Raw genomic sequence first — 15279 nt, 5'->3', positions numbered from 1 at the left:
TGTGTCTCACCAACTCTTTTCTTTCATGCTTTGTTGCTTTGTTGGTCTGTCCCTGTGATTAGGAAATAATCACAAGTGATTTTTTAGGACTAGGGTACGCTTCCAACTGTTGGGTCCAGACCAGGCTCTCCGACTCCATAGCATGTAGCCCAGAGTATAGGCTTCGTGGGCAGAACACCTGGGTCAAAGCTGGTCCCTGACATTCCCCTGATGCATGGTCCGGTACCAAGAATTTCCGGTTCAGCGCTGGTCCTCCTCAGGGGGGGCCTCCACAGGGCCCGGGCAGCAGGTGCTGCGGGCCGGGCCGGTGCTGCGCACATCAGCCGCGCCCACCTGTAATTTTACTGATTCCACTGGTTTTCAGCAATCTCTTCCGTAGGGCTCCTTGCCACCTGATCAGGAGCGCGATGACTTTAAAGGGTGAGCGTAAATAATCGATGCCTTTGGTTGCTTGAGCTGCCTCCGCAGCCGGGTGACCGCTAGCACTTAACAGACATGTGTCGCCTCTTCCAGCAAGGAGGTGACATTTGGTTTCCTCTCTTAGCCGTGGTCTTACGGTTTTTTTTTTTTGTCTTTGTTTTCTCTTCTTCCCTGCAGCCTGCAAAATTGGGTATTACAAGGCCCTCTCCACGGATGCGGCCTGTGCCAAGTGCCCGCCCCACAGCTATTCGGTCTGGGAAGGAGCCACATCGTGTACCTGTGACCGAGGCTTTTTCAGAGCCGACAACGACGCCGCCTCCATGCCCTGCACCCGTAAGTCGTGTGCTTCTGTCCTGTTTCTTCGAGGCTGCAGGGCCCTGGCCCAGGTCAGCCCCGCGGGGGGCCGAGGGGCAAGGCCTCTGAGAAGCCAGGGTCCCTGCCGCCGCCCCGGTGGCCTCGGGATGCCCGGCTGCCCGCCGAGCGGTGGAGCGATCCGAGCGATCCGGGCCGTGTGGCTGGGCGGTTAGAGCGGAGGTGGTGCTCACAGGTGGCTTCCCCGCCTCATCAAGGAGTCTTGGGGAAGCTTAGAGCCGCGAGGGAACAGGTAGGGGGCAGGGTGCCACGCACGGATGGTGCGTGGGCCGTGGTTTCAGTTCTGGGCACTGATGTCATGGCTTGCGTTGTCATTACCCTTCTTCCTTCTTTCCTCATAGTTTTGTGTTCATAGCACTTAGGCCCGGATCCTCATAAATGCCTGTTTAATGATAGGGGCTCAATAAGTGCGGGGCTAGGGCACGGGTGGGGTTGGCACCTCGTACACAGGGCAGCAGGGGAATCCGTTCCTGCACCTTCTCTGGACGGGCCTCCTAGTGTTGCCGTTTCTTTCCTGTGCACATTGGGCTTCACAGCCCCCACGGTGGCTGTGACCTTGACCAGGACAGGGAGAGGCGGGGCCCGGTTCCACCCGTGGTGTTTCCAGTGGGTGAGTCAGTGTTGGGAGGGATGGTGCTGAGGGCCTGGCGCACCGGGCTCCCTCGGGTTGGGCTTTGTTTTCCCGCTCGCCCAGTTAGGAGCTGGAGGACCATGTAGTCTCTTACATTTCGGCCTCCCATTTCCTCATCTGCAGGGTTAATGATAATAGTACCCCCTCCAGGGTCGTTGGTATCGAGCCCCCTCGTGTTGGTTACGTGGTATATAAACGCGTAACGTGATGCTACTCAATATATTTTAGCTTTTGCTGTGTCTATGACTATTACTGTTTTGTTCTCTATTTAGAAATTCCATCTTGGCTGGCCTGAAGCCAACATCCCTCCAAATAGAAGTATTTTTCCGGTGAGGGCCAGCCGTGAGGCCATTGTCTAACTCAGGCTTCACCTTTAAAGGGACTGGGAGGAGATTTCAGATCCATCCCCAATTCGTGCTGAGATCGCACCATCCAGAGCCTCTTTCCCAGCCAGAGAGGACACGAGGACAGCAGCAGTAAGATCCATTTTATAGTGATGCCCGGGTAACGTATCCGGCACTTTCAGGAAACCTTATCGCAGGGCTCGCATAATCACAAATCTAGAAAATAGACATTATCTTCATTGATAGACGAGGTAACTGCCAGCTCCGCGATGTTAAGGAACATGCCCAAGGCTCCCCCCAGCCTGGTGATAGAGCCGGACAACCAGAAGGCTCACATGGTCCCTGACCCCGGCAGGCTGTCTTGCCCACTCCCCCACGTCAAACACAAACTTCCTCCAGGAGGAAGGAGTATCCCAGGGCCAGCTTAGCGTACTGGGCACAGATTTTTCTCATTTTCTCTTGCTTCCGTAGAATACTTTGGATGGCCATAGATGTGTGACAAGCTCAGGTGCCAGACTTGTTCTTTGCCAAGGATCCTCATCCTATATCCCACGATGTGTGGTTAGAGTAATGGTCAATCTCCTCCTATGTTACACTAACTGCCAACGTTTGTCCAGGTGTGGGATTTTAGGGCCTGGCAACAAACTCAGAGGGCAGGATTGGGGACGGACCGCGTGGTGGTGTCTGCAACTTAGGGTGTGCGGTCCACCGCCTGCTTTTCGTCCCGATAGAGCCTCCCCCAGGTTGGGGCTTGACTGTGTTACGACCCTCATAAAATTCATCTTTGGTGGCAAGGTGGCCTGGCTCTTGCTCCTAGTATTTTGAGTTTCGTGACTCCAATCTATCGGCCAGCCTTCCAGGGCCATGGGCCAATCACCTAACTACTGCCGCTTGCCACACGAGAGTTTCGGGAGACCCCAAAGGTGGCCCCTGTCTGGGTCACCGGAATGCTTTGCCGTGTGTATAAGTGTAGGAGCTGAGCCCTTGGAATTTTCATGTTTGTGTAGCAATAAATGGTTGGCTTTATCTCGAGGATACACAAAAAAGTATGGATTTCAGCAATCAGGGGCACCCCAAAGTTTAAGAACTGGAGTAACTTTTGGATTTTTCACAGATTGCTTTCAGTAACATTAAGAGAAGAAGACTGGGGGCTTTTTGTACCATTGATAAAAGGTCCATGAAAACACCAAAGCGATAGGTGATCTTTTTCCTCCTGCTCCATTCTCTTGGAACTCCACCTACACTTCGCTGACTCAAGCTGTTTGTGTTATTCCAATGTTTATTGCATCCCTCCGACTGGAGTTAAGAGGAAGCCCGTGGCTGTTAACACCACAAAGTTCTGAGGTGGTTAAGCTGCTCCACGCCTCAGCTTACTCATCTGTCAAACGGGATTCTCACGGTCTACCTGCAGGGTTGTGTTAAGAGTTAAATCAGGGGCCCCTGGGTGGCTCAGCGGTTGAGCATCTGCCTTTGACTCAGGTCATGATTCCAGGGTCCTCAGATCGAGTCCCACATTGGTTTCCCCGCAGGGAGCCTGCTTCTCCCTCTGCCCGTGTGCTCTGCCTCTCTCTCTGTATGTCTCTCAGGAATAAATAAGTAAAATCTTTTAAAAAAAGTAGAGTCAAATAAGAAAATATTTGTAAAGGTCTGGCCCATGGTAGGAACCTAGCAAATGTGTGTTCCCTTCTTGGATCCCCAGCTGGTCACTGCCTCCCCCAGACTAGCTCCACAGCACACGACCGGGGTGTCTGACTACCTTTCTGGGGTGCTTTTTTCATTTGACTGTGCAATTGAATTACCCCATGGCCACAGAGCACTCCACAATTTCTGGGGATGGGACTCAGGCATCAAGTATTTTTAAAAGTTGCCCCCATCATTGTGCCGTAAAGGCAAAATCGAGACCCCTTCTGTACAGAGTTTATTTTTAAGTTCTTCATCTTTTTTAAAGAAAAGTAATAAGCGTTAACTACAGAGGACTCTTAAGATCTCCGCTGAGACAGGGATAGACAGGGAGGTGACCGTATTCTGCTCGTAGGTATACTGGTAAGTGAAGCAGCAGGATTACGATCTAGTCTAGCTTCCAGCGTGCGGTTCGGTCTAGATTTCTCCCATCCAGCGTTGTCCACCACCTTGGTCACCAGGCGCATGTGGCTCTAGAAGTTTAGAATGACTCACACCAAGTTTAAAACTTCAGTTTCTCACCTACGCTTGCCATGTCCCAAGCCTCCATAGGCACGTGCGGCTAGTGGTGACCACCTGGGCGGCCCCTGCCCGAGAGGACGTCTGCCGTCGCTGAGGGTTGTGCTGGACGGCGCGCAGGAGGCATGTCAAGGGAGAAGCCAGTGGGAGCTTCTCAGAGAACCTCTTGGTCAAATCACCTGGCAGAGTGAGGGAAGCTCTTCCCCTCGCCTGGCCCCCAGCTCCATCCATGGGATGCTTTTGGCAAGAGGTGGGGGATGGAAAGGAACGTAAACATCAGGGATCCTTTCAAACTGATTCCAGCCTTTAATCAGTTCTTCCCAGTTGGTTAGGCCAGGTGACAAACCCAATTCCCTGGTGCTGACAGCCACGATAATCAGGCACCTTCCTTGTTCATTCTGCTGTCTTTGACCCCAGCCTTCTTATGCAGCCCCGCGTTCAGCGGGCGCTCACCGTGACGGCACACTAATGAAGAAATAAAACACACTCCCCGAGACTCATTCTTCTAGCCAAAGAGAGACTCTGCTCCACTGGTTTGTAAAATCAGGGTTTTGTTCACTTGGAGAACGATTAGACCAGGTGAATGCAAGCAGCACCAGCTAATTTAGAAGGAAACCCCCAGGAAGTCCTTCATACCCATCCACACGGCTTGAGAACTCCGAAGAATTAATTGCATAGTAAATAAACTTGATCTTTGGGAGGAGGAGGACTCTCCTGGAGCTTCTGGATTAGGGTTAGTGTAAACGGCTACCTGAGGAGTCAGCAGTGCTTGCAGAGAAGCATCGTGAATATTTTCAAGGGAATAATCCACACCAGTTAGAACAGAGGGTCTGAAAAATGCACCTTAAGCATGAATGAGTGTAGAAATATCATGGGAGTCATCTGGGGTGGGGGGGCTGGTTTAGCAGAGGGCGGGCCTGGTGTTCTGCATCTCTGACAAGTGCCCAGAGGCTGCCGATGCTGCTGGTCTGTGGACCGTCCTCAGGAGGGAAGGATGCAGATCCTTCCTGATGGTTGGCAGGAGACGGAGACCCTCTTTCCCATGGCTGTTCTTTGGCTGAGCGGGGACTCTAGGGAGATAGTTCAAGGGTTGTGAACCTTCTTCCCTTGATGCAAATGGAATATTCTTTTGTCTCCCAGAAGAAAACCCAAGCTGGCTCACAGTGACACGATCAGATGCACTCACTATGGAGTTTTGTATATTTGTTCGTATTTTCTTCTCGAGTCCCCACCAGGTTACTGCCTGAGAGTGGAGATGTCAGCCCTCACCTCAGACACATGCATCCATCCAGAAAGGTGACCGGGGCTTCTGTGACACCACCGGCGAGGCAGACACCAAGACCCCTCCGTACACAAAGATGCCATTTAAGCCGATGAAGACATTTTGATTTCATGAGTCATTTCTTAGGAGGGATTTGAATGTGATTTTTTTTTTTTTAAGATTTTATTTCTTTATGAGAGAGAGAAAGAGAGAGCTCGAGCGAGTGCATGGAGAGGGGCAGAGGCAGAGGGAGAAGCAGACTCCCTGCTGAGCAGGGAGCCCAACGTGGGACTCAATCCCAGGACCCTGGGGTCATGACCTGAGCCAAAGGCAGACGCTCAACCGAATGAGCCCCCCCCCCCCCAGACACCCCTGGATGTGATTTTTATTAATGAAATCAACATCTTTTAACTCTGCTAATAACCAGGCCCTCCCCTCTAGGCCCCTTTCACCTTCCGCTTACCTTTCTCTGGAGTCAGGAATGTGGTCTGACAATCAGCCGTGTTGGGAGAAGTCAGCTGCATGCCTGAGCAGGAAGACTTTGATTACCTTAGTTATTTAGTTTCTTGTTCAGTGATTATAGTGAGAAAGGTCTTCATTCCCGCACTGGGAGACTGAACCAATATAACAATTAAGGGAACTTGCTAACCCCTTATTGTGTTTCAAAACGCGCTAGGAAAAAAAAATGCCTTATAGAAGAAGTAAATTGGCTTTGTATACCTAGAAAGCAATAACTAATTTGTTATTTTGCCACCTTTACTTCTGAGCACCATTACCAGGACGGTTTTCTGTATTTTTCAATTGGAAATCTGTCCTTGGGCTTTTGGGTACTCTTTATTTAACTTGTTGGATGAAACTTATTAGAACCTCCCTGATTGGAGCGCTCGGTAAATAAGAGATTATTATTTCAGATTGCCAACTTGAAGGGCCTCCACAAATCTGTCTCCAAGTAAACGGCCTTGAATAATTCAGTCAGCTGTGCCAAACAAACAAAGGGTGATTGATTGATACTTAGGCATGGCCTAAAATATTCCAAATTTGCAGCTTTTAAGACAATTCATACTGGAGGAGCTTGTAGCTAATGAGGGCAAATTTACCAAGATCTATGACTAAAGGTCCTGATTTGAAAAAGCTTTCTGCAGGTTTGGGTTATGGAGAAATTGAAATAGCTTAGCGCCAAACAGCAAACATCACTTACTTTGTCTTTACATTTTGCCTTTTCTAATTGAATTTAGTGCACCACCGTATTTCCTCCAGAAAGTGTATTGTTTTAAAATTACCATTTCAGTTCTATTACTCAAAGCCCTCACTTCTAATGCTTTCTGACAGTTATCAACATAATGAACCATAATGAAATGATGAGCAATCTTCAGTGGAAACCCAATGTGGATCCCAGTGGTGCTGTGTGACTGTGTTGTTAAAATTTGAATGCAAATTAAAATAACATCGTCCTTACTTGTTTCCAAGGTCAGGAGAAGAGAGACACTTTTTTTTTTGTTAAAATGCTTTAATTTTGGAAATCTCACATCCGTTTTCAAACAAGCCCTTGAAGGCGCCACTGATGTTTAGTTCAGTTCTCTGCCCCAAAGATTTATATGCCTAACAGTCTGGCTAAGGGATTTTGGGAGGGATGTCTAGCATGAGTCTTTGATGTATAAACCATAGCATAAAAGGCAGCCTTCGGTTTCAAGGAAACTACTTTTTTTTTTTTTTTTTTGCACCCAAAAGCGTTATATCTCTTTTTGCTCTAGAGCTTCAGGTAACTAATAATATAATGATGGGAGGAAGGACATTCTGTGAAATGGATCGATGAAAGTATACTTAGCTCCAGTGAGAGACTAGTTGGTACAAGAGTGAGAACAAAGGCCAGGGATTCCTAAAGTTTTGTTAATCGGATTGTCTCAGGAGATCCATTGGTTGATCTCTAACTATATCACATTTTATCATCCATGTAATCAATCATTTTTGTGAATATATTTTTATGAAAATCTTTGGATCCAAGATTTACAGGGGAATCTGTTATATCATTTATCACATTTGTAATGTGAGAGTGTGATTTCATACTACATCCCATTTGTCATGGTATAAAAACCCAGATTGAGACACCCCCACCCCCACGCCCCACCAGATTCTGTGACAGGGTTTTCAGTTCAGAATGTATGGTCTTGCTGCCTGGTAATCCCCTGATAAGCTGGTTAATATGACTGCCCCGGACCGTACCAAACAGATAAGAGTAATCAAAGATTTCAATGATTTGGATGCAGTCCTCAACAGGTTCCCTTTTTAGAAACTTCTTTGGTTAGGTCTCAATAGTTCAGAGTCTGACATCAGCTAGTAAGTAACTCACATCCTTGTCCTTTCCTTTCTGATTGTCTTTCAGTATTTTAACAACTGATAGAAAAAAAAAAAAAAGCACCTCTGGAGACACCAAGTGCATGACTCTTGTCCAAATACAGGGACACAGGGGAAAAGATCACCAAGCAAAGCTTACTGGAAGGGTTTGGATGGATCCCCGGCTGATCACTTGCCATTTGGTTGTAAAATTTTTAGAAAGCTTCAGGATATTTAATAGGGATCAGCTATCATCTCACAGAATTATTTGTTTGTATTTATTTATTTTTAAAGGATTTATTTGAGAGAGATAGAGAGTACAAACAGGGCAAAGCGCAGAGGGAGAGGGAGAGAAAGAACCTCAAGCGGACTCCCTGCTGAGTGGGCTGACACAGGGCTCCGTCCCAGGACTCTGAGATCCTGGTCCAGGCCATAAATAACTGACTGAGCCACCCAGGTGCCCAGAGTTACTTGTCTTAAAGCGATGCTATTGTAACCTTCTCTTTACCCTCCAAACTACTTCTCACTTCATACAGATACACAGTCCACTGTGGGCATTTTATAGGGACTAATAGTATCATGGGGATTTACCTGGAAGATACATAGGTTTGAAGAACACTGACGGATGCCCAAGTGAAAGGCGTCACTAATCTGCCAATGCCATTTAGCCAGGTTGTTGCAATTTTTCCACCACCATGAATAATTAAGAGTGGCTTGTTATCAACTGAGCACTGTCATTTCTGGATAACGTTTTTGACACTATTCATGGAAGTCATACAGTGGTTGTGCACAGCATGCTTCTTTGAAACAGGGTCAATTATTCATTTTGCTGAGATCCCCTGGGGTGAGAACTGGTTACCTTCTTTGCTACCAGCATTTTGATTTTCCGCCCATGGTTGACTCTTGTTCTCTGTCCTACCTACAGCTAAGCGGAAGATGAGCTGAGAGAAGAGTCTCATTGCAGAGATACGATGCCCCCCTTCCCCCCATGCCCTCCGTCCTCCTGTGTCCTCCCAGCCAGGGAAAGCCTTTAACAAAAACTCCTAATTACCCTCTTCAGTGGAATTGAGAGAGAAGTTACCAGAGAGAGAGGGAACTCATTTAAGACACATGCAGCAACCAGGAAATAATGCCAGCAGACTTCAGCATGACAGACAAGGAGGCTAGGAGATGTGTGGACTTGAGGGTGAGGTGGGAAAGTGAGGAACATTCCCCCCAAAATTCAGAGTTGTGCTTTTTTTTTTTCCCCCTCAGATTGCTTATATCATTCTGACAGGGGCCCTTATAGCCTCAGAATCAGGCATTCTGATCATCATAGCTTTGCACACTTGGGTTGTGTTAATTCCGGCGACTTGCTTAGCTTCTCTTATCTTCGTTTTGGTCATCAGATTGCAGAGGCTAATAAATACTTTTCATCAGATTTTATTATGAGGGTTAAATCAGATAAATGAAGTATGAAAAACTGCTTTGCAAGAAGAATCCATCAATTCACAGGCTAGCTAATTCTAAAGCTAGTTGTGAAAGAAAAAAATCACTTTTCACGGTCTTCCATGTTACAGCTTCCTCAAGGCTGAGAGTTTACTTTAAAAAGTACTTCAGCATAAACTAGTCATCTTAAAATAAATAAACCCAAACCTCAATTTACCCAGAAAAGATGAAGGTTCCTGGAGAGGAGGATGATAAAATAGATACATCAGAAGAATAGGTAGTGGCAAAATTGCAGCAAGAAGCTATCTTGATAAGAAGCCAAGAATTTTTTCATGGAGCAATAAGTGATTGATGCCTCCAAGTGGTTTTGTTTTTTAATAATGGGCAGTTATGCTTTGGCTCTCTTCATCATTAAAACACATAAACTGCCACGAGCAAAGGTTATGCTCTGTCCATCGATCTCAGAAGGGGGGTCCCTGAGCAGCCGCCTTGATGTAAACTAACCCACGGCAGCAAGGAGAGAGAGAGAGCAATTAATGGTGGCAACATATACAACTGTCCAGGGAGGAAGCATGGGCTTCATTTCTGTCAAAACCTACACACCCCAACTGTTGACTCTGCCTTTACAGCCTGTCTTTCAGCTGGAGAGAGATTAGCATAGGCTTATCTGAAGGGTTGGAGGGTTTTACAGCTAAGGCCCTGGAGTATTATTGACAATCTAAAAGTTGTACATGATTAATGAAGCCTTATGAAGTGGAACTTGAGACCCACGGTGCCTCTTCCTCAGAAGATCTGTCTTGTACCAGTTGCCTTGGCATTTTTGTAGGGTGACAGTACTAGCATCTGAAGAAATTGATCATTTCAGAGTCAGGTTTCTGCCCATGCTCTTGGGGAATGTTTCTTTCCACATCCAGAATTAATTTCATGGCTCAGACATTGAATTTTAAAATGGTGATTAAAAATCAGTTAAGTATTAAATGCCTGTGATAGCTCTGGAAGCCACTCTTTACAGGAGCCCAGCTACTTTGGTTTTGTATCAACTATCTCGTTGATTGGGTTGCAGACTTAAATTTTTTCAATCTTCTAGCCTGTGATTGTCTTTTTTTTTTTTTTTTTAATACGCTTTCACAACACACACAAGTGCAATGGTGGTGTGGTGGTGATGCTTCTGAGGAATGAGCTGGGATGGGTTAAGGGATCGTCCATGAATTCGTTTATTTATCCAGCAGGCTCTTAATGAGTATCTGCTGGATGTTTGGCATCTTCCTAAGGGCTAGGGAGACTCCCATGAACCAGAAAAAGAAAAATATTTCTTTTCTAATGGGCATAGAAGCAATAAATAAGAGGACTGAAAATTCTCACAAGAAGGAGAAAAGACAAGATGATGCGATTGTGCACAGTGGAGGAAAGGGGGGGCATTTCACTTTGCATGGAGTAGTCAGCTGGGAGGAGATAGGATTTGAGCTGAGACCTCAGGGAGGAAGGCTGCAGGTATTGAAAAAGCCAAGCGAGAGAATTCCTGCTAGGGCTACCAAGTCTAAAATCTGTAAGTTGCACGTCTTAGAGTTATGCTAATAATGGATATGTTTTTTAAAGATTTTATTTATTTGAGAGCATGCGTGTGAGTGGGGGGAGGGGCAGAGGGAGAGAGAGAATCCCAAGCAGACTCCCCAGTGAACTCCATGGAGCCCCACACGGGGCTAGATCCCATGACCCTGAGCTCATGACCTGAGCCGAAGTTCAGAGTTGGAGGCTTAACCAACTGAGCCACCCGGGTGCCCCAATAATGGGTACTTTCATCTGATTTCTTTCTCCCCTTGGCTCCCAGAGTCTGCTAGCACTTGCACAGTTGTTATAAGAAATAGCAATTTCAGGCTGATGTGGCATGTGAGACCACGTGTCTGTTTGGATCTAAACCCTCCGCAGAACCCACTTCTAAGCTGCGGTGATCACAACATCCACCATTTTGCTTTTCATCTTTTGCTGAAATTCTAGCTGCTTTCTCTAAGAATGAAAAAGTGCTTTTAATGGGACTTATGAGTTGGGGGTGGGGTACATAGGGAGCACTTGTTTAACCTTGACTTTCTATGGAATGGGCCATACCAAACTCCTCCTTCACATCAGAGGCATTTAGGACTTGGGGCTCGGTGTTGGCTGGTCCCTTTTCAATGGAGTTATTAAGTGAGGCCCCTACAGATTTCATGGGGATATGTTGACATTGGCTCTCCTTAATGGGGCTGCTTTAAATCCCGACATCAGCCAGTAAGTGTGTTCCCTAAATTACGCAGGAATTATACTTTAGTCTGATACACGGGAGGGAAGCAGTAAGATTTGTAGAATTATTGACATTTTCTCTTATACCTAGAATATCTCTCTTCTAAATGTCACATTCACTCAGCTTCTCTGGTTAGTATGAGCTTTATCTCTGGAAGCTTGTCTTTTCCCCAAAGAGAGCATATGATGGGTTAAGGAAGACCAAGATTCCTTTTATGATATCACATGATAGGATATCCTATGATATGATATGAGAGTCCTTTGCTTTTGCTGTAATTTAGCAAGAGCTTCTTTGGGACTTCATACTGTCAAACTTTTGTCAACTGAATGCATCTTGACATCCCACCAGAAAATAATAATTACCCATCGTAGCACCTTTCACCAGCACCTGCTGTGCCAGAGAGAAAGTATTTCACACCAGTGAAGCAAATGGATGTTCATTCAATTTATCCACAGTGGCAGGAAATACAGTGCCCATTTCTTTCAGAGCACTGAGAAACTCAAGAAATAGGCCGTAATATTTCACATATTTTATTTCTTCCTGAGCCCATGAAGGTAGATGTAACTTCTACCTTAGAAGTCAGGGCCGTATGAAGGTGTAAATCAGAGGTTCCTGGATGGAGCTGCCTAGATAGCTCGGTGTGCTGGAAGTCCCTAGAATTAATGGGCCAAATTTTGAGGCTTCCTCTGAGCATCTTTTTGAGGGGAGGGTACGTTGCCCCCCACAAAGTCTGTGTAGCTGGGGTTGGCAAACTATGGCCCGAAGACCAAATTCAACTGCCCCCAGGTTTTACAAATACAATTTTCTTGGGGACACAGTCACATCCAGGTATTTCCACTTCGTCTCTGACTGCTTTCTCAGTACAGTGAAGAGTAGAATCGTTGCTGGAGAGAACATATGGCCCATAAAGCCTGAAATATTGACTCTCCATCCAGCCCTTTACAGAGAAAATTTTGTTGAATGCTGCTGTAAAGGATTTGTAGGTTAAGGATTATTGCATTTGACTCTTGGTTCTGGTAGCAGAGCTATTATCTCTTCCACTAAATTATATTTAAAATGTGAAGGGCATCCCAAGCATGAGAAATTTAAAGTAGTTTGGTGTGCTAGCCCCATTGTTGGAGACAGAGAGGGATTTTATTTATTTTATTTTATTTTATTCTATTTTATTTTATTTTATTTATTTTATTTTATTTTATTTTATTTTATTTTATTTTATTTTATTTTATTTTATTTTATTTTATTTTATTTTATTTTATTTTATTTTATTTTATTTTTTTCAGAGAGGGATTTTAATGTGTGAATTCCGAAGAAGAAAAAAAAATGTAAAGGAGGGGCATTTATTTCTCTTTATATACCTTCAGCATTTGATTGATTGGCATTGAAAGAGGTCTTAATTTTTATGATAAAAATAAAATGTGAAGGAAAACTGTGGTTCTGCAAAGGCCTTATTCAGGGAAATACCAGCCTACCTTTGAAAATGTGAAAATCAACTTTTGTTCAGATACAAAATTTTCCACGGCTTAAACCTGAATCCCCGGGAACCAAGATGGGGAAAGAAAGTTGTAATGACCAATCCTCGGTTAACAAAACTTTGATTGACAGGGCCCACATTTTTTTTTTCGTTTTATTTATTTGTTTAAGATTTTATTTGTAAGTAATCCCTACATCCAAAGCGGGGCCCGAACTTAGAACCCTGAGATGAAGAGTCGTATGCTCTATCAACTGAGCCAGGTGGGTGCCCCATGGAGCCCACATTTTACACTCCCAGCCACCGTGGCTGGTAATGGAGCTCTAAAAATGATGAGCACAAGCAGAAAGCCTGCTCTATACCTCCTGTGTTCACCATATTTAGCTTCCTTTAGTCTTTTCCTTCCCTCTGATTTCCTGCCCTTTCCTTTTTCGCTTATCCAGGGTAGCATCAAAATGAATCATTTCCCTCTGTCTTCAAGAGCAGGCGACAAATACTCAGTAAGTGCCTTTGAATAAATGAAAGAGTCCACTAGTCCCTCCCAACAGGAGTAACCACTGAGATATGATAAGTAGCCCTATTGAGTTTTTCCAAAGTTTTTTTAAATTCTAGAAAAGGGAAACTTGATTTAAACTAGGTACATTGAGATTCTCCCTTCCAGAGCTTAATGCTAATGAGTCTGGAGTATTCCAGCTTTAGCTCAGGGGAGGCTGTATTCATTCACACACCGTAGGTAGCGGGCCTCAGATGCATCGGAGGATTTGGTTCATTTTCTGTCTAGTGATTCATTCATTTGCTGGCTCCTGAAACATTTGTTGAGCTTGCTCTGAACGGGGAATCAGGGTAGACCCTGGGAAATGGGGAAGACATGGGCTCTCTTGAGGAGCACACAGACTGGTGGTGATATAAATGGATATGCTGTGTTTGTCTGTGTAGCAAGACACCATCTCATGTTCCCAACGGAGCGAGACATAGAAAGAAAGGTGACCTGTAATGTGGAGCAGTCCCATCCTAACCAGGGTTGCAGCCAGTCCTATATAGGCTGGTACTGAGGACTCTGGGGAAGGATGAAATCCTGCCACGTGCATGACCTGTAAGCTACCTGGCCCCCTACGCTCACTAGATATGATCTCAATATGGCGACTAGAAAACTTAAACAAATGGTATGCTTATCCCATTTTGTTCTGAATCTTCTTTAAAAACAAAAAAAGATTTTATTTATTTATTCATGAGACAGAGAGAGAGTGAGGCAGAGACACAGGCAAAGGGAGAAGCAGGCTCCCTGCGGGGACCCTGATGTGGAACTCGATCCCAAGACCCCGGGATGACCCACTGAGCCACCCAGGTGCCCCCACCCCCTTTTTCTAGATCTCATACTTGTAATTGGAGATTTCCTTGCAGGTGGGCATATTTCTGATAGGAAAGGCACAATCACTTGTCAGAAATTTATTGGTTCCCAAATACCCAGATAAACTACTTACATAAACAGAGAATAGGATAATCGGAGAGTTAAGTTTTTCCCTCCTGGATTCCTTGTATTTACTGAGAGAGCCGTGATACTCAAAAGGCTGTTTCTTCTCATGATTGCCATTTGGACAGGCCATGGTTTTAAGGTGCTGCTAATTCATGTGAAAGTATGACTGCTGGGCCTAACTGGACTTTGGGTTGTATTTAAGTGTGTACTTTTCTTGTACTTTACTGTCTGTTCTGAGAAAAAGACGGCCCCTCCTCATAAATGGGAATGTACTTACTGTCTTTTAATTGACATGAGTTAAAAAAAAAAAAAAGAAAGAAAGAAAGAAAGCCACGATCCTGCAAATAAAATACAACCACTGTTGTTATTTTAATTTCTAAAGCATGAGCGCTTTCCCAGGCCTTTGCAGAACACCATTATAAACCTACTGGGTGGTTTTTTTTTTTTTTATATCTGCCACCTGCCCCCCCAAAAAACCCCACAGAGCAAAACTCTGCTATAGTCCAGTTTTTAAGCCCATATAACATCATTCTCTGTGGCAGCAACGCAGAAAATGTGCTCATGGGACATCACTGAACTTGAACTTGCCTCGTCTTCTCTCTTCCCTTTGGCATCTACCCCAGGGTCATCCTGGAGAACCGCTGCCCAAGGGAAGAAGGCTGTTCAGGCTAACACTTGTTTTTGGTCCAGCCCTCCATGTTGAAATCCTTTGGCATCTTCTTTTTGTGTTGTTGTTATTGTTTGGTTTTTTTTTTTTTGTTTTTTTTTTTTCCTCCACAGAGCAGTGTCGTGTCCCGGAGTCCTGTGACCATTTCCTTTTCTGCTCCATTTCTTCTCCATGTAGACACCGCTGTGCCCTGTCCTACATACTAATTACTGACTTTCTGCTTCTGCATTGCCTGATTCATTGTGTCACATTTTCCCATGTGAAAGTGGACCAGGAACCTTGGCAAGGAGGTTAATGGCTTTAAGAGTCACTCGTATTTAACCCTGGAAGCTACAGAGGAATAAGAACCGGGGCCTGACCCATTTTACAATCCAAGCTGAGGTCGGCTCTAGTGACCGAGCTGACGGAC

The 15279-nt window shown here is 45.3% G+C and overlaps 1 protein-coding gene across 2 annotated transcripts in view; it reads left to right on the top strand.

Annotated features, from left to right (window-relative positions):
- EPHA4 (EPH receptor A4) overlaps window positions 1-15279 on the top strand; it is a 142287-nt gene that overhangs the window by 64067 nt on the left and 62941 nt on the right. For both annotated transcript variants that reach the window (XM_041737404.1, XM_041737405.1), the window contains exon 4: window positions 598-753. In XM_041737404.1, coding sequence (XP_041593338.1) covers window positions 598-753 — 156 coding nt within the window. The remainder of the gene's footprint in view (window positions 1-597; window positions 754-15279) is intronic.

This window comes from Vulpes lagopus, chromosome 22 (assembly GCF_018345385.1).
Source record: "Vulpes lagopus strain Blue_001 chromosome 22, ASM1834538v1, whole genome shotgun sequence".
Classification (NCBI taxonomy): Eukaryota; Metazoa; Chordata; class Mammalia; order Carnivora; family Canidae; genus Vulpes; species Vulpes lagopus.
Note: the sequence above shows the minus strand (reverse complement) of the source record. Positions and strands in the feature narration are given on the sequence as shown.